Raw genomic sequence first — 27,766 nt, forward strand, 5'->3', positions numbered from 1 at the left:
AGGGATAGGAGGCACTGCGCGTGCGTGAGGCTAGGGCAGGGGGAGGGGTCTCGTGGCCGGGGGTCCTGGGCTGGAAAAGCTACGGGCGCAGGTAAAGTGTGGGCCGGCGGTGCTGGGAGGGGCTGGATCCCCGGCGGGGAGAGAACGCGCGTCGGCTCCCTGAGCTGCCGCCCTTTTCCCCGCGCGACAGCTGCGCGGCCTCGGGGTGGCTGACGGAGCGGCCCCTGACCGGCTCACTGGACTGGGGCCCACCGGCCGGGCGGGGTTGACACCGGGCAGGAAGGGTGTGCCCTTCGTTTGGCCTGGGACTGGGTCGGGCAGTTTCCACTTGTTGGTTGCGAAGGAATGGGAGACGGAGAGACAGGTGCACCCGCTCCCCCAGACTGTGAGAGTAGGAGGCCGGTGATTACACGCCTCCCCGGGGACGGAACAGGTGTGCAGCCGCCTGTGGGGCCTGGGGCACAGGCGTGGGCTCCTCCATCCCTCGAGGACTGGGATGAGTGTGCTCCCCAGGTGTGAGGCTGGGGCTTGGGTGGGGTGTCCACCTCTTAGGGTTGGTACGCACTCCGGGAGGCTGGTTCTGGTTCCAGCCTCTCTGCCTGCAAGGTGTGCCCCAGAGGGAGGGCAGCCAGGGGAGCGGTGGGTCTCTAGCGTTTGAGGCCACTCCTGCGTCCTGGTTAGTTTTCTCAAGGTGGTACCTGGGGAAGGAGGGAAACAGCGGCCTGAAGGGTGGGATGGAGGAAGGAAGACCAGCGAGAGAGGCTCCCTGGCATGGGTAATCAGGAGCACCTGGAGCCTTCTCCAAATAGGCCCGCATCCTCCACACCCTCCCAATCCTAGAATGGATGGGAAGGCTTGTGTCCCTCTGCATTGCCCACCCTCTACCACACCCTCCTGACACCCTCTCTCCCCCCCCTCCCCCGCAATGTACCCCTACAAAAACCAAAAACCCAAGCCGAACAAACATGGATGTTAATTTGTGGCATCAGCTCTACTACAGATATCTGTGATGGTCAGATAATTGCATGTCAGGTGTGTGTATTTGAAGTCTATTTAATACAAATGGGGATGGAGGATCTACATATGTTTGTGTAAGATATGGGTTTGCTCGCGGTTAAATTTAAGCAAAGAATAGATAGTGAAACCTCTGGCGATAGCTGGCTTGTTCCATAGAGTGCAGAATAACGATACGTGTGCGGATGGGGAGGATTGTGGTTGAACTACTGGGCTTGATGTGTTAAAGAGACATAGTTCCATGTGCAAAAATTGTTTCCAGAGCTCTAAGAGTAATATGTTGATTATCCTTTATATATCCCCTTTGTGCCTGGAGGGATGTTTTATGTCTTTCAGAATATTGGGACATCTTGATGATTTTTAGCTGTATCTCTTTTCGTAGACATTTCAACTGTTGAGATATCAAATGTCAGTTATATATGTGAATGAAAAGTAAGGCCTTTTGAACTTAATGAAGAATATTTAACTTTTGATCTTTTTATAGTTTTCGAGGTTAGATAGGTTATCTTTTTTCTTCTTTTTTTATTTTTAATATATTTTATTGATTTTTTACAGAGAGGAAGGGAGAGAGATAGAGAGTTAGAAACATCGATCAGCTGCCTCCTGCACATCTCCTACTGGGGATGTGCCCGCAACCCAGGCACATGCCCTTGACCGGAATCGAACCTGGGACCTTTCAGTCCGCAGGCCGACGCTCTATCCACTGAGCCAAACCGGTTTCGGCTAGATAGGTTATCTTGACGCACAGCTTCAGGTGTCATGTGTCTATTTGTAAGATTAAACTGGTCTGTTCTTAACTGAACTTTGAATTAATGTTTGAATGATCTCCATTCTGTATAACAGCTCCCAGTTACATCTTTCCAGTTTCCAAGCACCCAGAGTAAAGAGAAAACTCCTACCATCAGTATTTACAAAACCACTGCTTGGCCAAATTGGACACAAGAATGTCCTCTGCCTGCTCTCTGGCTAGGCAGATATGGTATTCGATTGGCAGCACCACCAATTACATGGTGGGAGTGAAGGAGCGGCAGTTTTCCAGAGGGAAGGGGGTGCAGGTACTGGGATGTTTTAACCATAGTCAAATTGGTCTTTCCCTCTGCTCTTGCTCTTTTAAAAAATAAAAATAAATCTCGTGTGCCTGTACATCCTCCTTGACACCTTACCAAGACAACCTGAGGTGACAGTTAATTGGTAGTTAATTAAGATGAGTGGGAAGGCCACCATCTACTCAGTCTACAATTGAGTGGAATCCTACCTTCTGTGAATTTAACTTTTCACCCAGACCAGTTTAGTGAAGGAAGAAAAAATAATATATTTCAGCTTACACAAGGTTCATGTGCTTCTTAGGAGGAGTTCTCTGAGGTTGGGGTGAGTCTTTGAGATTAACATAATAGTGGGGGACTTCTTAGAAGCTGGAAAGAAGTGATACTTTTTCTCTTTCATTCATTTTACTTATTGCCTCAAACACATTGATATAAAGCTGATGAATAATGTTAGGGTTTATACATAATAGCTATTTGTAGACTTAGTTCTTCTTGTTTTGTATTTGTTAAATGGGATTTAGATTTTTGTTTTCTAGAATGGGGCTATCAAGAGTTGTGTCTGTGTGTTCTGCAGAAATTTAGAGAAAGCTGGCTATAGTAAGGCCATGTCACGAGCCTTAAAGACATTGAAGTCATTAAGGTCCCTGAAAATGGCTATAAGAAGTTAAAAAAAAAAAAAGTTGTGTCTGACAGTTTATAGTAGTAATTTAGCACCATACACAGGCAGGCAGGTCTCAGGCACTCTTTTTTTATTTTTTATTTTATTTTTTTAAAATATATTTTATTGATTTTTTACAGAGAGGAGGGGAGAGGAATAGAGAGTTAGAAACATAGAGAAACATCGATCAGCTGCCTCCTGCACACCCCCTACTGGGGATATGCCCACAACCAAGGTACATGCCCTTGGCCGGAATTGTACCTGGGACCCTTGAGTCCGCAGGTCGATGCTCTATCCACTGAGCCAAACTGGTTAGGGAGGCACTCTTTTTTTAAAACCTCACCCAAGGATATGTTTTTCATTGATTCTAGAGTGGTGGTTCTCAACCTTCCTAATGCTGCGACCCTTTAATACAGTTCCTCATGTTGTGGTGACCCCCAATTTCATTGTTACAAATTGAACATAATTAAAGCATAGTGATTAATCACAAAAACAATATGTAATTATATATGTGTTTTCCGATGGTCTTAGGCGACCCCTGTGAAAGGGTCGTTTGACCCCCAAAGGGGTTGCGACTCACAGGTTGAGAACAGCTATTCTAAGAGAGAGGGAAGAGAGGGGTGGAGCGAGAGAGAGAAAACATTGATGTGAGAGAGAAACAGCAAATGGTTGCCTTCCATACACACCCTGACTGGGAATCGAACCCGCAAACTGGCTATGTGCCCTGACCGGAAATCAAATCCAGGACCTTTAAGTGGTTGGGACCAACTGAGCCACATTGGCCCAGGCTCCTTCTTTAAAAATGTCATTTATTTTTTAAATTAAATTTATTTGGGTGACATTGGTTAATTACACTGTATAAATTTCAAGTGTGTAGTTTTATAATACATCATCTATATATTGCATTACGTCACCACCCAGTCTAGTCTCCCTCCGTCACCATATATTTGACCTCCTTTGCACTCTTCATTCTTCCCCCACCTCCTTTTCCCTCTGGTAACCACCCTCTGTTGTCTGTATTTCTGAGTTTATTTGTTTGTTGTTGCTTTCTGTTTGATATCCCACATATTATTGAAATCATATGGCTCTTGTCTTTTTCCATCTAACTTATTTTGCTTAGCACGATACTCTCAGGATCCATCCATGTTGTCGCAAATGGAAGTAATTCATCCTTATGGCTGAGTAGTATTCTATTATGTATATGTACCACATCTTCTTTATCCAGTCTTTCATTGAACAACACTTAGTTTTTTTCCATATCTTGTATACCATGTATAATGCTGCATTGAACATAGGGGTTCTTATATCTTTATGGATAAGCTAGAGGCCTGGTGCACAAATTTGCGCACCATTGGGGTCCCTCGGGCTGAATCCGGCTCTCCGACATCCCCCGAAAGGTCCTGGATTGTGAGAGGCTGCAGGCCTGGCTGAGGGATCCCAGTGGTGCATGATAGGGGCCGGGGAGGGACGCAGGAGGTTGGCCAGCCAGGGAGGGACTGTGGGAGGGCTCCAGGGCATGTCCAGCCCATCTCGCTCAGTCCTGATCCGCCAGACCCCAGCAGCAAGCTAACCTACTGGTCAAAGCGTCTGCCCCCTGGTGGTCAATGCACGTCATAGTGAGCAGTTGAGCAGCCTTAGCATATCATTAGCATATTACGCTTTGATTGGTTGAACTGCTGACCAGCTGACCAGACACTTAGCATATTAGGTTTTTATTATATAGGATGTTTTCAAAATGTTCAGGTAGATACACAGAAAAGAGATTGCTGGGCCATATGGTAGTTCTATTTTTAATTTTTGGGGGAAATCTTCATATTGCTTTCCATAGTGGCTGTACTAATTTATAGCAGTGTATGAGAGTTCCTTTTTCTCCACATCCTCTGCAACAGTTGTTATTTCTTGTCTTATTGATAATAGCTATTCTAACATTTGTGAGATGGTATCTCATTGTGGTTTTGATTTGTTTTCCCTGATAGCTAGTGGAGTTGAACATCTTTCCATGTATCATTGCCCATTTGTATGTCTTTTCGGGAAAAATGTTCAGGTTCTCTGCCCATATTTTATTTTATTTTTTAAAATATATTATTGATTTTTTTACAGAGGGGAGAGGGATAGAGAGTTAGAAAGGTCGATGAGAAAGAAACATCGATCAGCTGCCTCCTGCACACTCCCTACTGGGGATGTGCCCACAACCAAGGTACATGCCCTTGACTGGAATCAAACCTGGGACCCTTCAGTCCACAGGCCGACGATGCTCTGTTCACTGAGCCAAACTGGTTAGTTGGATTTTTTTTGTGTGTTTTATTTTTATCATTGAGTTGTATGAATTCTTTATATATTTTGGATATTAGCCCCTTACAGGAGGTTTTCCATTTGGTTGGTTGCCTTTTTGTTTTGTTGAAGGTTTCTTTTTGTCTCTAAGCTTTTTAGTCCACCCCCTTTTTTTTGTCTTTGGAGTCAAGTTTACTAGTATAAAATCTACTCAGAGACCAAGGTCCATAAGTTTAGTACCTGTGTCTTCTTCTATGTATTTTATTGTTTCAGGTCTTATATTTAAGTCTTTAATCCATTTTGAGTTTATTTTTGTGTATGGTGTCAAATAGCAGTCGTTTCATTCTTTTGCATGTGGCTTTCCTATTTTTCCAAAACCAGGGGGTGGTGTGGAACATGGCGGGATGGTGGAGCAGGTGAGGGGGTGGTGCCAGGCGTTGGTGGGGTGCCAGGTGAAGCTGTGGGGCTGTGAGGCTGGGGGCGCAAGCTGAGGCCCGTCCCCACAGGCCACTCCAAGGGACCCCATCTGTACACAAATTTGTGCACCAGGCCTCCAATGCAGTGGTTCTCAACCTGTGGGTCGCGACCCCTTTGGCGGTCGAACCACCCTTTCATAGGGGTCACCTAAGACCATCCTGCATATCAGATATTTACATTACGACTCATAATAGTAGCAACATGACAGTTATGAAGTAGCAACGAAAATAATTTTATGATTGCTTGTGCTTGCAAAAACATGAGGAACTGTATTTAAAGGTCCAGAAGGTTGAGAACCACTGCTCTAGTGTTATATATTTCTAAGAACTTGTTTATTTCTTCTAAGTTATCAATTTTGGTGGTGTATAGCTTTTAATAGTATTCTTGTGTAGTGTTTTGTATTTTTGTAGTGTCCACTGTAATTTCTCATTCATGTCTGATGTTGTTTATTTGGGTGTTTTCTCTTTTTTCCTTAGTAAATCTAGCTAGAGATGTCAGTTTTATTTATATTTTCAAAGAACCGGTCTTTATTGTATTATTTTTTTTCTTTTGTCTTTTTGTTCTCTATTTTGTTTAGTTCTGCCCTCATTTTTATTATTTTCCTTCCTTTTGTTGACTTTGGGATTGTTTTGTTCTTTTTCTAGTTCTTAAGGTGAAATGTTGGGTTGTTTGAGATTTTTCTTGAGGTAGGCCTGTAATGCTGTAAACTTCCCTCTTACCACCACTTTTGCAGCATTCAAAAAATTTTGATGTATGGTATTGTCATTCTCACTTGTCTCTATGTATCTTTTGATCTCCTCTTTTATTATTCTTTGACCTAGTCATTGGTCAGTAACATGTTGTTTAATGTTCACATATTTGTGGGTTTTCCAGCTTTCTTCTTGCAGTTGATTTCAGATTTCAAAGCGTTGTGGTTGGAGACTATGCTTGGTATGATTTAAATCTTCTTAAATTTGTTTAGGCTAGTTTTGTGTCCCAAACATATGAATTCTTTGAGAATGTTCCATGTCAAACACTCTTCCTTTCCTTCACTTTTCTTTTTAATATTTGTTGTTCTGTATGTACCTCCTAAGTTTTAAATGACCACTCTTCTCATTTAGACATTTACCAAGAGAAGAGAAAAAGAAACAGCCTTCTGGGCATTTTCATAGTGACAGCTCTAAGCACTGTGGGTCGTAGTTACCTACATGTGCCAATTCTTGGAAAGAAACTCAGGGGTCAGGTAAGCAGCTCATCTCAGTATAGAGTAGCATTGCATCTAACACAGGGCCTGCTTCTCAGGTGAAATTGAGTACTCTTGAAAATTGAGTACCTTCAAAGTATCCTGGGAAAGAGTCATGTTGGAGATTGACATAGGATCTCTCAGGAAGTCCAACAAAGCCAGTTTTTGCTCCATGTTGGAAGAGCATGCTGTTTGCTATTTTGAGCACAGATGAAATTGATTGCTTGTGCTTGTAAAAACTGAGACTGACCAAAGGACAGCAGATAATCCATTTCCTCTCCCAGGCTCACTCTGAAGCACGTAGTTATTGAGTGGAACAGTATACAGAGTCCCTGTCTCTTTGTGAATCATTTCTTTTTCTCTCTTTCTCTTTGTTAAAGATAATAGATGAGTTCCTGTAAATTGAATGGATATATGATACATTTTCACTGTTTTCATCTTGGCTTATAGGCTGAATTAATGTAAAAGAACATGAAACATCTGAATTTGTGGAGTTTGTGTCATGTTACACATGAGCAAAATGTTCACTAAAAGATAAAATCAGTGTTATGGATTTTAAAAAAAAATCTCACCTAGATATAAAGAATGGAACTTGCAAGGTGGGAGGCTTTTTGGGGTAGAACAACTAACCACGTCTTATTTTAAATGACCAGAACTGCTGTTTGAAGCTCTGGAAACCAGTAATGAAGTGTTGCTTGGCTGTTTACTAGTGTGTAGGGACGGAGGGTAGGGATGACTGGCTGGCTGCATTGGTGGGTTGATTAGGCATTGGAATTAGACATTGGAAATACAATGGTGAAAAAGACAGATCTTTGCTCTCCTGGAACCTGCATTCCAAAAGAGGGAAGGGAATGGTGGTTCAGACACTGAAAAAATGATTGTGACATAATCCTATATAATAAAAGTGTAATATGCTAATTAGACCGGACATCCTTCTGGATGACCTTCTTGATGAAGCCGGGGCTGTGAGGGAAGCCCAGGTCCCGATTGCCTGCTGGCGGCTGCAGGGAAGCCTGGGTCCTGGGTGCCTGCCGCAGAGAAGCTTGGGGAAGCTCAGGTCCCAGGTGCCAGAGGGAAGCTGGTGCCGGCAGCCAGGGGAAGGAAGGCCTACTCTTGCATGATTTTCATGCATCAGGCCTCTAGTTAGTGTAATAAAAGAGAAAAATATAAGTACATATTAACAGGGAACCTAGTCTACCTGGTAGTTGAGCAGGACAAAAAAGGTTCTTTTGGAATCAAAGTTTTAGCTGCTATCTGAAGGATGAATATGATCAGCAGTAGTTGATAAGGCTGAATAAATAAAGGTAGAACTCAGTTATACCTTGGCTTATTAAGGCATAGATTCCTATAATCTGTGAGACAGTATCCTCTGAAGCTTAGCAGTTACAGGTAATAAAACATGTATTTAATTTGTAAGACAGGTGTTTTCCCATCTTCCAGTTTCTGTGCTAATCAGCAAATATTTATTGAATGTTTACATAGCTAAGCAAGCCAGTGAGCCCGGTGATGTGGAGTATACAAAGAAGCATGGTCCCACTTTTATTGTATAGCTGGGGAGAAAAGACATAGTCACATGGTACGTTAACTAATGAATCAATATGAGGAAAGTGGCATGGCACTGTTCTAAAGAAGATACGCATTCTGGATTTAGAGGATGCTTGGGGGAAGGAAGTTGTCCAGAAGGAGGAAGGAAAGAAGGAACTTAGATAAATTTTAGAAGAAAAGGAAAGGGAAGGTCAAGTAGAGTGAGTAGACATGGAGAGAAAGTAGAAGCTATTCTTGAAGCACTGAATTCAAATAGCGAGTTTAGTTGTAAGGGAAAGTAGGGCCAGCTCATATGATGTCTGGAATCATATGCTTAGAATTAGGAATTTTATCCTGTAGGCATTGGGGAGCTCTTAAAAATGAGTCTAGGCCTCCTGGTGCTTACCACAGGCTGTGTTCTTACACTGACTGTACAGAAATAGGAGGCAGAGTAAACTTACCCCATATACACCTCAGCTCAGGCTCTTTGCCTGGTCTGTATTGTGAATGGGGAGACATTGAGAAAAAAAAATGAGTCCATTTACCCAAGAAATACAGTAGAAAACTAACAGAAGTTAATCCTCTATTGTATTTTTTTTTTACAAAACCACAAGAAGACAAAGCAAAACGAAGTAAATGGAAGAAAAAAACTTGGATTGGGAAAGCTAGAAACAAAGTTGGCATGTAAACTTGTTTGCATATCATGGTTTTGTGATAGTTTTCTGGGATACAGTAAATTAAAAAACAAAACCACACACTTGATTTGATTTCACTGTAATGTGAAAAGTTCTAGGATCCTGGCACTTGAGAACAGTTGGGAATGTTTGCCAAAATAAAAAAACAAGCAAACAACAACAACAAAACTGTTGAAAGAGTTCCACATTAACCTGTCCTAATCTAGGTCACATTCTAGAGTTATTATTCAGTTGGCCAATGTCATAATGGGGCCATTGCTGTTTATATTATTTATATGTATATATATTTTTAATGGTCCTTGAATCTATTATTAATTAGTTGGGAAGAACCTTATTAATTAAGAGGGAACAACCTTAGGAACTATCAAGATGTCTGATAATCTTTTATTATTTATTTATTTAAATTCTTTATTTTTGAAAGTATTACATATGTCTCCTTTTTCCCCCATTGACCTCTCCCCACCTGATCCTGTCCCCCAGCCCAGCCCAGCCCCCGCACCCCCTTGTCTGTGTCCATTGGTTATGCTTATATGCATGCATACAAGTTCTTTGGTTGATCTCTTACCATTCCCCCTCCCACCCTCACTTGCCTTCTCTCTGAGGTTTGACTGTCTGATCAATGCTTCTATGTCTCCATCTATTTTTGTTCATCAGTTTATGTTTTTCATTATATTCCACAAATGAGTTAGAGCATGTGATATTTATCTTTCTCCGACTGGCTTATTTCGCTTAGCATAATGCTCTCCAGGTCCATCCTTGCTGTTGCAAATGGTAAGAGTTCTTTCTTTTTTTACAGCAGCATAGTATTCCATTGTGTAGATGTACCACTGTTTTTTAATCCACTCATCTGCTGATGGGCACTTCGGCTGTTTCTAAGTCTTAGCTATTGTAAATTGTGTTGCTATGAACATAGGGGTATATATATTCTTTCTGACTGGTGTTTCTGATTTCTTGGGATATATTCCTAGAAGTGGGATTACTGGGTCAAATGAGAGTTCCATTTTTAATTTTTTGAGAAAACTCCATGCTGTTTTCCATAGTGGCTGCACCAGTCTGCATTCCCACCAGCAGTATATGAGAGTTCCTTTTTCTCCACATCCTTACCAACACTTGTGGTTTGTTGATTTGTTGATGATAGCCATTCTGACAGGTGTGAGATGGTACCTCATTGTCATTTTGATTTGCATCTCTTGAATGATTAGTGACTTTGAGCATTTTTTCATATGTCTCTTGGCTTTCTGTATGTCCACTTTCGAAAAGTGTCTATTTAGGTCCTTTGCCCATTTTTGATTAGATTGTTTATCTTCCTTTTGTTAAGTTGTATGAGCTCCCAAGGTGTCAGATAATTTTAAGTCTGAACTATTAAAATATTAGTTTATCAGCACTGAGAAGAGGACAACATACTGGGTGATCATGAGATCATGATTCTGTGACATACATTTCCTGTCATATTAATTTGACTTCGTTCTGGGAGAGACTAAGACAATTGAGGTTACCTGTCATGTTGTCTGCAGAAACTGTCTGGCATTGCATTGCCTTAAGAATGATAAAAACACTAGATTACCCAATGATTAGGTGAAGAACTAGTTGTAGGATTGTATTTCAAGAGGAAATTATCAGTAGTTTACTGCCAACCTCCGCACTGAGATAGCACTTAAGTGTTTTCTGAAGACAGTATCAGCATCAAGTGTGTAATATTAAGTGTCATATATTAAGCATTTCACCATTGTTCTGCATATTGAAATGAAAAGCTTGCTCAATGAATATTTGGGCAATACCAAGTAACAAGGGAGGGGTTAGTATTTCAGAATGTTGAAGATGTTACTAACAAATAATTGAAATTTGTTAGTATATTTGTTCCCTATTGTTAATGTGACAAATTGCCACAAATATAGTAGCTTAAAACATAGATTTATTACTGTCCAGTTCTGTGATTCACAAATCCAGCACCAGTCTTCGTAGGCTAAATTCAAGCTGTGGCAGGGCTGGGTTCTTCTGCCACAGGAGCGAATCCCCTACTTGTCTTTTGCAGCTTCTAAAGACTGAGTGAATTCCTTGTCTTCTGGCACCCTTCCTTCATCTTCAAAGCCTACAATATAGCATCTTCTGTTGTCACATCTCGTCCTCTGACATTCTTCTGCCTCCCTTTTCCACCGCTAAAGACCCTTGTGATTCCATTGGGCCCACCAGATAATCCAGGAAAATATCCCAACTCAAAATCCGAATTTAATCAAAACTGCTGATCCCTTTTGACACGTAACAGTCAGAGGTTCTGGGGATTAGAAAGGGCATCACTGGGCACTGTTATTCTGCCTATGACAGGTAGGTTCAGGCACACTCAGTTTCTAAAAAGTTTATAGAAGCTGCTCTGGTGAACTCTTCTTTTGGAAAAAAATGAGCATTGTGATCTTTCGATTTAGCAGGTCTACTAGTATTTGGGCTGGAAACATTTATTGACATAAAGAAAGGAAAAACTGCTGGTTAGTGACAAAAGAGGATGTTGATGTAAAAAAAGACATATTTTTAGAATGAGTTAGTAGTATAAGATACTTCTCATAATTAAGTTTTTATTAAGTGTGCGTATCACTTTGCTGGAGGCTGTGCTAGTCTTAGGCAAAACCCCACAACTCATCTCATGAATAAACTTCTAATATTATATTAGAAGCATATCCTTCTGATAAGGTATTCTTTTGATAGCTTAGTGTGGGCTACATCATAACAAAATACTGGCTCTTGTTTCAGGGTCGTTAACTTTAAAAGAATTTGGAGATTTTTGAGGAAATTTTAAATGATAATAGCTAATATTTCTTGAAAGCCTATTCTGTGTCTAAGCATTATTTTAAATGTTTTACAGTCACTGTATCATTTATTCTTGCAAAATAGGTAGTTGCATTCCTAGGAGTCAGGACTCTCAATTGTGAGTGACCAAAAAAAGAAAATTGGGAGAGTATTTTGGCTTATGTATCCAAACTTCCAGAGCTAAATTCATAGAAAATTGGAAACTTGCGACTTTAATGATATTAGGACACTCTTTCCTCTTCTTTCCAGCTTGTGTTTGTGGGTTGATTTAATTCTTGCTAGAGAATCTGAACCTAGAATGTAAATTGTGTCTGTAGAGGTAGATTTCCAGTAACAGATGCATAGTAGGTGTTTGGTTGATATGTACTGAATAAATGATCTCCTTTTCTGCAGAATAGGGTGAGGCAGGGAAAGGTGCTGCCCAGCCTTATTACTCATTGTTTAAAGCAGCGGTTCTCAACCTGTGGGTCGCGACCCCTTTGGTGGTTGAACGACCCTTTCACAGGGGTCGCCTAAGACCATCCTGCATATCAGATATTTACATTACGATTCATAACAGTAGCAACATTACAGTTATGAAGTAGCAACGAAAATAATTTTATGGTTGAGTCACAACATGAGGAACTGTATTTAAAGGGCCAGAAGGTTGAGAACCACTGGTTTAGAGAACAATGGCAATAGATCTTTCTCACCAGTTCCATTTTAATGAATCCTGGTGAAGGACTCTGGTTACTTTAGGCAATCTCTATTACTAGGGGATTTAAAATTTTTTATTTTATTTTAATTTTTTAAATTAAATCTTTATTGAAAGTATTACAAATGTCCCCCCTCCCCAACCCCCCATTGATCCCTTCTAGCCTGCTCTGCTCCAGGCCTTCACCTCCTATTGTCTGTGTCCATGGATTATGCATATATGCATACAAGTTCTTTGGTTGATCTTATCCCATCCACCCATCTACCCTCCCATGCCTTTCCTCTGAGATTTTTGATTGGCAGCCTCCACAAGAACCACATGGTTTGAAGGAGCCCTTTCCAGAACAAGGGGTGCTGCTCTGTGTAAAGAACACAAAGAGCCTCAGTAAAGTTCATCTTACAGATGTAGAAATAGACAGGCTCCAAAAGGATAGACAGATTGACCAAGGTTACCGATAGGAACTGGTAAAGTCTAGATTCAAGCCTGATTTTAATTGACCCTTTGACTTGTGTTCTTTTCACTTTGCTACCACATCACATCAATCACCGGAGCTCAGTGAGGTGAAGGTTGGAAATGAAGTAGGTTAGCATGGCAGGACGATGTTCTTTTATTGGTGTTCAGAGATGCTGACTGAGCAGTTCTGTGAGCCTCTAATTCCAGGTAGGAGATATAAAAAGAGCTAGAAAAAAGTTCTCTTTTCTCAGTTATTTTAGAAAGACAAATGCGAAGAATGAAACATTGTAGGTTATATAAAAGCTTTCTTTTTTTCTCTATGGTCTTTTCTACTATTTAAGTGCGTGTTTCTATAATAATAAAAGCGTAATATGCTAATTAGACTGGACAGCTGAATGACCTTCCGATGTCCTTCCAGATGAAGCTGTGGCAGTGGGGGTTGGGGTAGAGGCAGAGGCGGTTAGGGGCGATCAGGCAGGTAGGTGAGTGGTTAGAGGTGATCAGGCAGTCAGGCAAGTGGTTAGGGGTGATCAGGCAGACAGGTGAGCAGTTGTGATCAGGCAGGCGGAGTGGTTAGGGGCGATCAGGCAGGTAGGTGAGTGGTTAGAGGTGATCAGGCAGTCAGGCAAGTGGTTAGGGGTGATCAGGCAGACAGGTGAGCAGTTGTGATCAGGCAGGCAGAGTGGTTAGGGGTGATCAGGAAAGCAGGTGAGCGGTTAGGGGCGCTCAGGCAGGCAGTCAGGTGAGCAGTTCGGGGCAATCAGTCAGGCAGGCAGAGTGGTTAGGGGTGATCAGGAAGGCAGGCAGAGGCAGTTAGGGGTGATCAGGAAGGCAGGTGAGTGGTTAGGGGCGATCAAGCAGGCAGGCGAGTGGTTAGGGGCAATCAGGCAGGCAGGCAAGCGATTAGGAGCCAGCGGTTTTGGATTGTGAGAGGGTGCAGGCCAGGCTGAGGGACCTCCATCCCCCCCACCCCCCGTGTACAAATTTTGTGCACTGGGCCTCTAGTATACACATATGAATAAATCTCAGTAACTTTCCTGAGGAATCACTGAATATAAATTTGATTGTGCATGTTTGCAAACATTCTTTGACTAATTGTAATAATTTTTGCTAAGTAGTACAAACAAGAGTGAACTTTATTAAGAAGTAACTTTTCATGAGCTAGCTCAGTTTTCTTTGAAGAAAGGCATATAATATTGCTAATATTGCTACCATATTTGGCTCATTGCAAAAGAAGCAGTACATTTAGTAACTGAGATTGGAAGGGTACTTTCTAATGTTGCCAGATACAGAGTACCCTCAATTATGTCTTTTAGGAATATATTTAATAGCATGTGTTTTATAAAAGCCTTAGAGTCTATCTTCTGTGGCATGTGAAAGAAATTAGTCTGTATTTGATAATATGCCAAATGTACTAGCTAGAAAAAATTGGTTTCAGCCCTTAAAAAAACAGTCTTCATGAGTCATACACATAGTAGATATTAATTTTTTTAGTGTGACGAAACTGAAACACTGAAGGAAGTGAAATTAATTGTAAGTATGGGAAAATGGGGAATTAATGGTGATGGAAAAAATAAAATAAATAAAAAATGAGCCTAATTAAACAAAAAAATGAGCCCAGTTAGATAACATTTTGTATTTTGGGCATGTTATGTATTTAAAAAATAACAACATGCTCTATTCCCTTTAAAACATTAGCTCTTTCAATGGCTCAGCGGTTGTCAGCTCTTTTTTTTTTCTTTTGCCTTTACTTCACGAACGTGAAGGCAAGAGTAAGAGTAAGAGGAGTTTGGTGGGGAGAGTTGTTTTTATATCATTATTACTATGGCATTGTTTCTGTTTTCATATTTTTATTTCTTTATTCTAAGCAGGTAGAGCTAAGTGATGGATTTTTAAAAGTTTGGTCAATTGAAGTCTAATTATAACATAAACTAAAAACATTTAAAAGTAAATTTAATCTCTACACCTATAATTACTTTTTCCTGGCTATATTTTTAGTTTTCTAGAAATTTTGCAGATAATTGCGTGCTAGACAATTTTGTTAATAAACAAAATTATCTTTTTCTTTTTTAAAAAATATATTTTTATTGATTTCAGAGAGGGAGAGAGAGATAGAAACATCAGTGATGAACAAGAATCATTGATTGGCTGTCTCCTGCACGCCCCCTACTGGGGATTAAGCCCACAACCCAGGCATGTGCCCTGTCTGGGAATTGAACCGTGACCTCCTGGTTCATAGGTTGACGCTCAACCACTGAGCCACGCCAGCCTGGCCATCTGTTTCTTTTTGATATAGGATTGTATTATTTAGCGCTGTGAAATCTACAAAAAAAAAAAAGTGCACACTTTTTTTTAAAAAAGTATTTCAGTTTCCCCTGAAAATGTCCATGTTTCTGTATGACTGGCTTTCTTTCTAGAAATCTCTAGTTGGTTGTGGAATTATTTTATTTCAGCAAAATTGTTACCTACCCTGAGAGATCTTAACCCTTTGCTTTACTAGTATCATATTAAGTGACTAGCTATTCATTTTGGGCTCTTTGTGTCTACCCAAGGCTCCCTGAGGGATCTGTGGCCCTGTATAGATGCCAGTGAAAAACTTGGTCTATATGCTAATCTACAGAGGAACTGGAGATCTACTCTGAGGTTTAAGAATGTGATGAAAGGGTTAATTGTAGCTTTTGGCACCAGTTTGTCCTTATGCTCTTAGGAACATAAATCTAATTAATACCAGGTCTTTGACTGCGTTTATCCCAAGTCTGTCACTATCACCAGACTTATGACTTCGGGTGGTGGGTCCCTTCCTAGACTCCTCAGTTAGATGTTCTTCCTTTATGCTCCCATAGAAACCCAGCTCCATATCATACCTCATATCCCAGTTTTGATTTCCCTTTGCCTATATTCAAGATGATTAAGTTTCCCAAAAGTCTGACCAAGTAAGTCTTCAGAATGTCCAGTTGAGGAAATCTAAATAACATATTTTCTTTTTTGAAAAGAGATAATCATTCAGGTCATCATGATTTAAGGCCAAAAAAACAAACAAACAATAACTTGCTTGGATTGACTGAATACAATTCTTAAAAGTAAATATGGAAAATGAACCAGACCATGAAAATGTGGAACAGAGCCTCTGTGCCAAGACTACTGAAGAAGAACTGAATAAATCTTTCAATCTAGAAGCTTCACTTTCGAAATTCTCCTACATAGATCTGGACAAGGAACTGGAGTTCAAAAATGATCTGGTAAAATTCAACTTTTGTCAAGTGATGAATTTGACAGGAATGTTGATTAGACTGTACTTTATAATCAAAGACTTTAAATCTATCATTTTTGCATGGATTAATAAGAGTCTGTATACAGTTTTATTAGATACTATCACTCTTCATTTGTATAGTTCATTTTAGTTTATGAAATACTTTATTACATGTTCTCATTTGAGCTTTACAGTACTCTGACAATCCATTTTATAAAAGAAGAAATTGAAGTGCCACTATATTAAACAACTTAAGATCATAGAGCTAGTGGTAGGTTTAGAATTCTTACATAGTAATTCCCACCCCCCCCCATGAGAATATTTAATGACAAATAATATTTAATGACAAATTGTTTGACCTAGTTAATCTCACCATCATTTACTAAATGACTAACAAATGCAATGTCAGACCTTTGTATATATAGCTTATATGACTTATGTCTAAACCTCGAAAATTAGGGATTGTCATAAAACATGCTGTTTTGTCATATCTAAGAAAGCAGATGCCAAAGTCCTTCAACAGAAGCTTTCTGGAAAGGGCTGTCAGGATGGTGTAGTCAGTGCATTATTTGTCTTTATAATCACTGATAGGTGGATGGGAAAGGAAACAATTCTGTAGTCTTTTGACCTGATCCTTATACCATGGATTTTTATTGAGTTGCTTTCTGTGTGATCAGTTTGGTAGTATGTGTGTCTCTTAATTAATGGTTCAAAATTAATTAAAACACATGATTGTAAGAGGGAAAGCATCATTGTGTGAGCATTAATTTCTTTTCTCTATTTAGATTGATGACAAGGAGTTTGATATTCCTCAAGTTGATACTCCTCCAACATTGGAAAGCATACTAAATGAGGTAAGTATATATTAGTGATCATTTTATGGTATTGATTATAATACTACTAGATTAGTTATAGTATACTAGTATATATCAATATCTGCACTGTCCAATGTGGGAACCACTAGCCACATGTGGCATTTTAAATTTACATTAATTACAGTTAAACAAGAATTAAAAATTTAATTCCTCAGTTGTACAAGACACATTTCAAGTGCTCAGTAATCCACATGTAGCTAGTGGTTACTATAGTGAACAGCAGAGATGCAAACTATCTCTATCTTTGCAGAAAGTTCTGTTGGACAGTGCTGATCTAGATTGTGAGCTTTTTAAGGGCAGAAGCCATGTCTTGGTCATCTTTGTGCCCAGTACAATGCCTCCTACTTGGTAGATTTAAAAAAAATGTTTTATTAAGTGAGTTGAAATACTCATGTCACTTTTGAGATTTGTATTATGTTAACATGATAACATTATGATAACATTATCGCTACCAGTGATATTCAAATAGCTCATCCTCTGATACTAAAGAGCATCTGCAGCCTTGCAATGTGCCTCATCATCCTTCTATATAAAGAAAAAACAACCTCCATAATTTATCTTATGAGTACTATCTCTATTAAAAAGTTTCTCAGACTTTTGAAATGATGTTATCCTTTTCTGAATTGGCGATATAAAGACTTTGTAAAGGAACTTTGTGGAAGTACATGTTTGTGAAATATACCCTGCATCTGCTGACAATTCTTCAACTCAGTCTTCTTGATCTTTTACAAACTTACTTAAGACTTCCCTTGAAGGTTTTAGCTTCTATTTTTTAATGTATAAATCTATTTCAGATCCTTGGTTGTATTTTCTAAAAGATAATGATGCGAAGTTTCCCCAACAGAAATGCCCACTGGTCCCACAGCTCTGAGTGAGTTGGGCCTTGGTCTTTATTACTTCTTTCCGTATACTACTTTTAGGGTAATAGCCAACACTTTATTATAGGATGGGAACTACTTTCTTTGTGAATTGTATCTTTCATTTTACTCACATGACTTTTATTTCTATTTTTATATTAGTTGATATTGCTGTTACTTTAAAAAAAAACTTTTTATTGTTGAGAGCATTACAGATGTCCCCCCCCACATTGCACTGCCCCCCCGCCCCCCCATTGCATCACTCCACCTAAATCCCACCCTGTCCCAGGCCTTCATCACCCTATTTATTGTTTATGTCCATGGGAAATGCATGTATGCATATAAGTTCTTTGGTGAATCTCCCCCCTCCCCCGGCTGCGCGCGCGGCACACACACACACACACACACACACACACACACACTCAGTCTTCCCTCTGAGATTTGTCATCTGTTCCATGTTTCCAGGTCTCTGGTTCAATTTTATTCATCAGTTTATTTTGTTCATTAGACTCCTTGTTCATTTATTTTGATTTTTAGATTCAATTGTTGATAGATACGTATTTATTGCCATTTTATTATTCATATTTTTGACCGTCTTCTTAAAGAAGACTCTTTAGCATTTTATGTAATACTGGTTTGGTGGAGATGAGGTCCTTTAGCTTTTTCTTGTTTCTGAAACTCTTTATCTGACTTAACACATTGTATGTGGGAAACGTATTTATACGTTTTACGTATTTATACGTTCTACCAGTGTAGTAGAGCGCAGGACACGTATTAATATGTTTTTTATAGACTAGCGGTAGAATGCGGGTAACGTATAAATATGTAAAGTTATCGTAATTTTATTGAATGTTGCCATTTGCGCAAAAAATTAGCAAAAATGGCCCACGCCACCTGTTAGCGCGCGATAACTACCTGCAAACAATGTGTTAAATTCTAAATGATAGCTTTGCTGGGTAGAGTAATCTTGGTTGTACGTTTTTGCTTTTCATCACTTTGATTATTTCTTATCACTCTCTTCTGGCCTACAACGTTGAGAAATTAGCTGACACTCGTATGGGTGCTCCCTTATAGATAACTGTTTTTCTCTTGCTGCTTTTAAGATTCTCTCTTTGTCTTTAACCTTTGGCATTTTAATTATGATGTGTCTTGGTGTGGGCCTCTTTGGGTTCATCTTGCTTGGAACTCTCTGTGCTTCCTGGACTTGTATGTCTATTTTTTTCACCAGATAATGGAAGTTTTCTGTCATTATTTTTTCAAATAGGTTTTGAATTTGTTGCTTCCTCGCTTCTCCTTCTGGCACCACCAGGATGTGAATGTTGGTATGCTTGAAGTTGTCCCAGAGACTCCTTATACTGTCTTTATATTTTTTTATTCTTTTTTCTTCTTGCTCTTCTGATTGGGTGTTTTTTGCTTCTTCATATTCCAAATCGATGATTTGATTCTTGTAATCCTCTACTCTACTGTCAAATCCCTGTAAATTATTTTTTAATTCAGTTAGGGTATCCTTCATTTCTAACTGGTCCTTTTTGGTTTTTGGTTTTTTTTTAAATGTATTTTTATTGATTTTTTACAGAGAGGAAGAGAGAGGGATAGAGAGTTAGAAACATTGATGAGAGAGAAACATCAATCAGCTGCTTCCTGCACACCTCCTGGGGATGTGCCCGCAACCAAGGTACATGCCCTTGACCGGAATCGAACCTGGGACCTTTCGGTCCGCAGGCCAACGCTCTATCCACTGAGCCAAACCGGTTAGGCCAGTGATGGCGAACCTATGACGTGTGTCAGAAGTGACACACGAACTCATTTTTTTGGTTGATTTTTCTTTGTTAAATGGCACTTAAATATATAAAATAAATATAAAAAATATAAATCTTTGTTTTACTATGGTTGCAAATATCAAAAAATTTCTATATGTGACACGGCACCAAAGTTAAGTTAGGGTTTTTCAAAATGCTGACACGCCAAGCTCAAAAGGTTCACCATCACTGGGTTAGGGCTAACTGGTCCTTTTTGATGTCATTGATGTTCTCAGTAAGTTCCTTGAAGTCCTCATTAAGTTCCTTGAGCATCCTTATAACCATTGTTTTGAAATCTGGCAGTTTCCTTGCTTCTATTTAATTTAGTTCTTTTTCTAGAGATTTCTTCTGTTCTTTCATTTTCGACCTGTTTCTTTGTCTTCACATTTTGGCTGCTTCCCTGTGTTTGTTTCTATATATGAGGTAGATATGCTTTGTCTCCTGGAGTTGGTGGAGTTGCCTTGTGTAGTAGGTATCCTCTAGCTCCCAATGGCTCAGCTTCCCCAGTCACCTGAGCTGGACACTGTAGGTTTGCCTGTTTGTGGCTATGTGTACTGTCCTGTTGTAGTCGAGCTTTGATTACTGTTGGCATCTCTGGGAGGGATTGATCCCCCAGACCAATTGGCTGTGAGGACAGCTGCGACTACAGTGAAATAACTGCTGTGCAAGTCCAAGCAAGTCCATGGAGCAGGACTTGCTTCAGTGGGGCTTTGGTGCTCACCCAGTCCAACCCTTGAGTGTGTTGCTCCTGGATATGGTGGGGTTGTAATCTGCTATAGTCTGAAGCTGACTACAGGGTGCACTGTCTCAGGGGCTCCTGGGAGGTGCACAGTCAACCACTGCCTGTGCTTTGCCTGGGGCCAGCTGGCACAAGCTACAGCGTGACCTACAGATGGCACTACTTGTGTTGGGCTTGGAAGTGCCCATTCCAACCTGTGCACCAAGACAGGGTGCTGCTAGTGCGGGGCCTGGGACCACTTAGTAAGAGGTCTGGGGCATGCTGAGGCCAGCTGCTGCTTGTTTGAGAGATTTTAGGGAAGTCTGAAGCCTGAGCTAGGACATTTGGAAAAGCCACTACAAACAGCTTGGGAGGGGTTGCAAATTGGATGGGGTAGGGTCTCAGGGAAGAAGGTAAAGGGGGCAGGGGATAAGTGTTGATGGGAGATGACTTGACTTGGGGTGATGAACACACAATACAATAAATAGATGATGTATTATAGAATTGTATACCTGAAACCTATATAATTTTCTTAACTGTCACTCTATAAATTTATTAAAAATTAAAAAAAAAGGAAAGAAAAGAAATTGAACAGCCTTCACACCTCAAGGGAGCTAGGCAGGCAAATAAGCAAAAGTAAAAATAATTTAAGTTGTAGAACATTATGAAGACTGTAGGGGGGCAAATGTGTTAAAGGAAATGACTTTTAAGAAGAAAAAAAATGAAAAGAGCAGAAGTAGAAAGTTTAAATAAGCACTTGCTCTAGGACAGTGGTTCTCAACCTTCCTAAAACCACGACCCTTTAATACAATTCCTCATGATGTGGTGACCCCCAATTTCATTGTTACAAATTGAACATAATTAAAGCATAGTGATTAATCACAAAAACAATATGTAATTCTATATGTGTTTTCCGATGGTCTTAGGCGACCCCTGTGAAAGGTTCTTTCAACCCCCAAAGGGATCGCTACCCACAGGTTGAGAACCGCTGCTCTAGGATATGTTGGTTCAGATGTTCATCAAAATCAACCTGGAGAGAGTCCTGGAAGAAATAGACATCCAAGATATTCACAGGTTGGAAAGGCAGAGATTACTGAGACAGCCTAAATTTCAGAATTTAGGGTATGAAATAATGTTGCTAGGCCTTATCATCCTTTGAAACTGTGCTATCTCTGAGGTTTTTAATTTTCAAATTCCATTCTCTAACTATAACAACCTCCCCTTCCACTCCCTTCCATTAAACCTGGTCTTTAACCTCATCAAGACCATGTCTCTTGATCCTTCTTAGGTTCCCATTCTCTGAGAGTAGTCCTGGCTTCACTTCAATCTTACTGTTGCATTGTGCTGTCAGAAAGCTCTTTTGAACTTTTTATTGAAGTATAACATACATATAGAAAAAGTGCACAAATCATAAGTGTATGCTTGGTGAATTTTCACAAACTGAACGCCCTATGTAACCAGAATCCAGATGAAGAAGGAAAACATTACTAGTACAGCAGAAGCTCCTTTTGTGCCCCTTCAGTACCCAAACCATCCTAACGTCTACCACCATTGATTAGCTTGCCTGCTTTAAACTTTATATACATGGAATTATACATTATGTGTTTTTGAGTGTCTGACTTACTTTTCTCAATATTATGTCTTTATATTTAGTAATATTTTTGCATATAATTGTTCATTCCCATTGCCATATAAAATTTTTATGTATATACCAGTGATGGCGAACCTTTTGAGCTCGGCGTGTCAGCATTTTCAAAAACCCTAACTTAACTCTGGTGCCGTGTCGCATATAGAAATTTTTTGATATTTGCAACCATAGTAAAACAAAGATTTATATTTTTTATATTTATTTTATATATTTAAGTGCCATTTAACAAAGAAGAATCAACCAAAAAAATGAGTTCGCGTGTCACCTCTGACACGCTTGTCATAGGTTCGCCATCACTGGTATATACCATTATTTATTCATGTTATTGGGCATTTGTGTACTTTTTATTTCCTGGCTACTATGAAAAGTGCTGCTGTGAATATTCTCATTCATGTCTTTAGCTCTGTATATGCATACATACATAAAGACACACATTTCTATGGGATATAAACCTAGGTGTAGAATTGCTGAGTCATCAGATATGGGTATGTTCAGCCTTGATAGATACTGCCATGGGTTTTTCAAAGTGGTTGTAATAATATATACTTTAGCACATATATGGTATTCTGGTTACCCTATCCTTACCAACTTTTGAATTTTTCTCTCTTTTTCACTTAGCCATTCCTTCGTATAAATGTGTAGTGGTATCACATCATAGTTTTTAAATCTGATGTTCCCTGGAGACTGATGAAACTGGGTACCTTGACATATATTTGGCCATTTGGATATCTGTTTTGTGAATTGCCTTTTTATATCTTTTGTCCACTTTTCTGTTAAACTTTTTCTTTAACTTATCCTGTAAGCTCTCAACCCTGGCTTAACTTCGCTATTTTCTTTAATTATATCCCCATGTACTTAAGAAAACGAAATAAGATTCTGATTGACTCTCCTGTTTAAGACCTTTGCGCTATAGTTCTGATTTCTGAATTATTTCCTTTCCCTTTTCCTAGCAGTTGTTCCATTCTTGTACAGCTCTCAGGTAGCATAATGTTTCCTTGCTAACCTTAGCCCTGTTCTTAGCAGACGTGTGTGTGGAGATATCTGAAAAGCAGTTGGAAATATGAGCCTAAACCTCAAGAGAAATGTTGAAACTGACGATACAGATTTTGAAGCCATTATCATGACATTGTACTTGAAGCTATAGATATGGATTCGCTTGTTCCTATAGTCAGTGAAGCAGGAAGAGTGCTAAGAATATAATCCTGGGGAACAGTATCATTTAAAGGTTAGACTGAGGAGAAAATAGAGAACATGACTGCTAGAAGAGACCACATAACTTGGAGGATTACCAGCAAAGAGATGTACTAGAAACTAAGGGAAGAGAAAGTTTCAAGTAGGGAATGGTCAGTAGTGTTGAATGAGGCATAGAGGATGAGAACATACTAACTGAAAGTAGACCAGTGGATTTGGCTAATTTCACCAAGGGTAGTTGTCAGTAGTGGTAATGGGTGGAGAAAGTAGAGATAATGAGTATGGACTGCTCTCTTAAGAACAATAATGGAAATGGTAAGGCAGAAGGTAGTCCAGCTGAAAGAGAAGGTATGATCAGAACATTTTTCTTTTATGTCTGTTGCTCAGAATCCACTTGTTCAAAGCCGAACTCCTCATTCTGCTTTATCTGCCATTCTGCTTTCTTATCTCAGTAATATCACCTTTTGCCTAGTTTCTCAAGCTGAAATCCTTGGAATCTTCTTTGACTTCTGCCTTAAACTCCCTCCCCCCATATAAATGATAACCACGGATTTAGGATTTTATCTCAGTAATATCTCTGTCATTATTCTTTTTCTTGATCTCTTCTGTTGCATTCCTAGGCTGGACTCCTCTCTTTCCTTGATGTTCCAATAGCCTTCTTACTGGTTCTTAATAGTCTCCCTGCCTCAGTCTCCCCTTCTACCCTCATCCATCTTCACACTGCCCCATTTATCTTTCTAAAACATGGTTCCTATGATGTGTGTCTACTTAAAAATCTCAGTTGCCTTCCCACTGCCTACTCTCTATAGAACACTAATTTATTAAACAAATGAGTACTGATTATGTGTCAGGTATTGTACTAGGCACTAGGGATACAGTGGTGGACTAGAAAGACATGGACTCTGCTATCATGTAGCTCAATGGGATATAAGGCTTTTTTATGATTTGTGTTATAGTTTATTTTTCTTTCTACCATCACCTCCAACTCCTCCTCATACAGTCATTTTGGACTACTTCTTTTTCCATGGACAAAAATCCATATTATGAAATCACTGTGTTTGCACATTCTCTTTCCAACCCATAATGCCTTTCTTGTGTTGCCTGTCATATTTCTCATTGTGCACTATTTATAGTCAGGTGGTATTTGTTTTCTTCTAATTAGCCATTGACTGTTAGTTAACTAGAAGCACATCTATACAGATTTGAATTTTAAGAAATATTCTGCTGCTAACAATCTGCATAATTGCTCCTTCTTCCTGCTACAAGAAAGACATTTTTGGAGTGAGCTTTTTGTAGAAAGATGTCTATCTAGAGTTGAAATTTAATTCTGTACTGTGCCTCTCTGGTCAATAACAATGCGTAGAAAAGAGGTGTAAAGCAAAAATAAGCATGCAGATGTTTTGGAGAAACCTATTAATGCCTATCTGACTTACAGATTTTTTGGAATTTTGAATTTATTGATCCATATTCTTTCAATTTAGACTGATGATGAAGATGAGTCCTTTGTTCTTGAGGATCCTACATTGTTAAACATTGATACTATTGATTCTCACTCCTATGATACTTCATCTGTGGCAAGCTCAGATAGTGGTGACAGGACCAACTTAAAAAGGTAAGTACTCATTGAAATCACAATTGCAAATAATTGAAATATTTGATCATTTAAAATTTAAATATTTCTTTATAGTGCAATATGGTCTGCTGAAGCCCTGCATAGGAAGTAGAAGCCCCACTTGGGTGGAAGTAATATGCGTATTAGGCCCTAAAGATTTTGGCACTGTTGAGGAGAGAGGATAAAAAGATGGGTACTATGACCACCGTCTTTTGCACCTCCAATAGGAAGCTGTAATAACAGCCAGGGACTCCCCAAAGCAGTAGAGCCCCTGAAGGGAGCACAAATCAAACCTGGCACAGTGTAGAAACATGGAGCTTGGTTTACTCACCATCTTTCTGTTCCCTGCATGCCTCACCCCCTTCTTCCCACTCTCTTAAGGTCAGCTCCAACATTCCTTCATTCCCTTGGAATGGGTTCAGAGGAGAGTCACAAAGATGATTAAAGATTTGTTAAAAGGACTTTTAACCCTAAATAAGTTCATTTTGGCTGCTTTTCACCTTCTAAATTCTTGGAGAGCACATGAAAAGGAAAGAGAAGTGGAGGAAGCATAATGTAAATACTTTATTGAATTCATGTGTAACTTTAATGTTGATAAAGTTGTCTGTATTTTTCTTCTCTTCTTAAATTTCACCTGTATCAGTGCTGTCTTCTTTAGGTTGTCAGCTTTTGTGGATGAGGGGCCATTGCTGGGTATATTAACCTGTTCATCACTGTTTCCTATAAATAGATAACTTAAAACTTTTTCAGCTTTATTGAGATGTAATTGAGATGTAACACTGTAGACTAAAGGTATACAGTGTGATTCTTTGATATACATATATTGTGAAATGATTACCACAGTAGGGTTAGTTAACACCTCCATCACCTCACATAATTGCCATTTCTTTTTGTGGTGAGAACACTTAGGATCTACTCTCTTAGCAACTTTCAAGTATATACAGCATTGTTAGCTATAGTAATCATGCTGTACATTAGATTCCCCAGAACTTATTCATATTGTAACTGGAAGTCTGTACCCTTTGGCCAACATCTCTGCATTTCCCCCAAGCTCCAGCCCCTGGAAACTACTATTTTATGAGTTTGGCTTTTTTACATTCCACATATGAGATCATACAGTATTTGCCTTTCTCTGTCTGACTTATTTCATGTAGCATAATGCCCTCAGTGTCCATCATTTTGGCACTAATAGCAGGATTTCTTTCTTTGTCATCGCTGAATAATATTCCATATTGTACACACACACACACACACACACACACACACACATCCTCCACATCTTTTTTATCCATTTTTCTGTAGATGGACTATTGGGTTGTTTCCCTATATTGACTATTGTGAAAAATGCAGCAGTGAACATGGGAATGCAGATATAGTGACTTCATTTCCTTTGGTGGGATTGCTGGATCATATGGTAGTTCTATTTTTAATTTTTGAAAAATATTCATACTGTTTTCCATAATGGCCATATCATTTTCATTCCCACCAATAGGATTTCTTTTTTCTTAGGTCCTCACCACCAATTATCTCTTGTCTTTTTTTTTTTTTTTAAATATATTTTATTGATTTTTTACAGAGAGGAAGGGAGAGAGATAGAGAGTTAGAAACATCGATGAGAGAGAAACATCGATCAGCTGCCTCCTGCACATCTCCTACTGGGGAGGTGCCCGCAACCCAGGTACATGCCCTTGACCGGAATCGAACCCGGGACCTTTCAGTCCGCAAGCCGACGCTCTATCCACTGAGCCAAACCGGTTTTGGCCTCTTGTCTTTTTTATAATAGCATCCTAATAGGTATGGGGTGATATATCATTGTGGTTTTGATTTGTATTCGCTGATGATTAGTGATGTTGAGCATCTTTTTATGTACTATAGCTGTTGGCCATTTGTATGTCTTTTTGGGAAAAATGTCTACTATAGTATTCATATCCTCTGCCCATAATTTTACTTGTATTGTTTATTTTTTAAATATTGAGTTGTAAGAGTTCCTTATATATTTTGGATATTGACCCCTTATCAGATAGATGATTTTCAAATATGTTCTACTATTCCATAGATTGCCTTTTAATTTTGTTGATTATTTCTTTTGCTGTGCAGAAACTTTTTAGTTTGATGTAATCCCATTTATTTATATTTGCTTTTGTTGCTTGTGCTTTTGGTGTCATATCCAAAATGCTTTTTGCCAAGACCAATGTTGAGATTTTTCCCTATGTTTTCTTCTAGGAGTTTCATGGTTTCAGGTCTTATGTTTAAGTCTTTAATCCATTTATTTTTTGTGAGTGGTGTAAGATAGGGGTATAGTTTTATTCTTCTGCATATGATTATCCAGTTTCCTCAACACTATTTATTGGAGAAAGAATTCTTTCCCCATTGAGTGTTCTTGGCTCCCTTGTCAAATTTTAGTTGCCCATATTTATTTTTGGGCTCTCAATTCTGTCCCATTGGAATACATGCCAGTACCATACTGCTTTGATTACTATAACTTTGTTATATAGTTTGAAATCAGGAAATGTAATGTCTAGCTTTGTTGTTCTTTCCTAAGGTTGCTTTGGCTAATTTGGGTCATTTGCATTTCTACATATAACAACAAAATGTCAGAAAAAGTAATAAAACAATTCCATTTACAATAGAATCAAAAAACAATAAAGTACTCAGGAATAAGTTTAACCACAGAGGTGAAAGAACTGTACACTGATGAAAGAAACTGAGGAAGACACAAATGAATGGAAAGATATCCCATGTTAATAGATTAATATTGTTAAATGTTCATAATACCCAAAACCATCTAAAGATTTAATAAAATCCCTACCAAAATCCCAATGATGCCCTGGCCGGGTAGGTCAGTCAATTGGAGCATCCACCCTCGCACCAAAAGGTTGCGAGTTTGATTCCTGGTCAGGGCACCTACAGGAGACAACCCATTTATGTTTCTCACATCAGTGTTTTATTTATTAATTTATTTGTTT

The 27,766-nt window shown here is 39.2% G+C and overlaps 1 protein-coding gene across 2 annotated transcripts in view; it reads left to right on the forward strand.

Annotated features, from left to right (window-relative positions):
- The window catches only part of VPS8 (VPS8 subunit of CORVET complex), a 263,787-nt gene continuing 236,021 nt past the window's right edge, over positions 1 to 27,766 (forward strand). The window contains exons 1-4 of one of the 2 annotated variants that reach the window (XM_081086229.1): positions 1 to 91; positions 15,844 to 16,089; positions 16,886 to 16,954; positions 24,670 to 24,800. In XM_081086229.1, coding sequence (XP_080942355.1) covers positions 15,937 to 16,089; positions 16,886 to 16,954; positions 24,670 to 24,800 — 353 coding nt within the window. In that variant the 5' untranslated portion in view covers positions 1 to 91; positions 15,844 to 15,936. Of the gene's footprint in view, positions 92 to 14,771; positions 16,090 to 16,885; positions 16,955 to 24,669; positions 24,801 to 27,766 lie in introns of those variants that run through there. The other variant, XM_081086230.1, reaches the window with a different exon arrangement.

The sequence above is a fragment of the Myotis nattereri genome, assembly GCF_964212035.1.
Source record: "Myotis nattereri genome assembly, chromosome: 3".
Taxonomy (NCBI): Eukaryota; Metazoa; Chordata; class Mammalia; order Chiroptera; family Vespertilionidae; genus Myotis; species Myotis nattereri.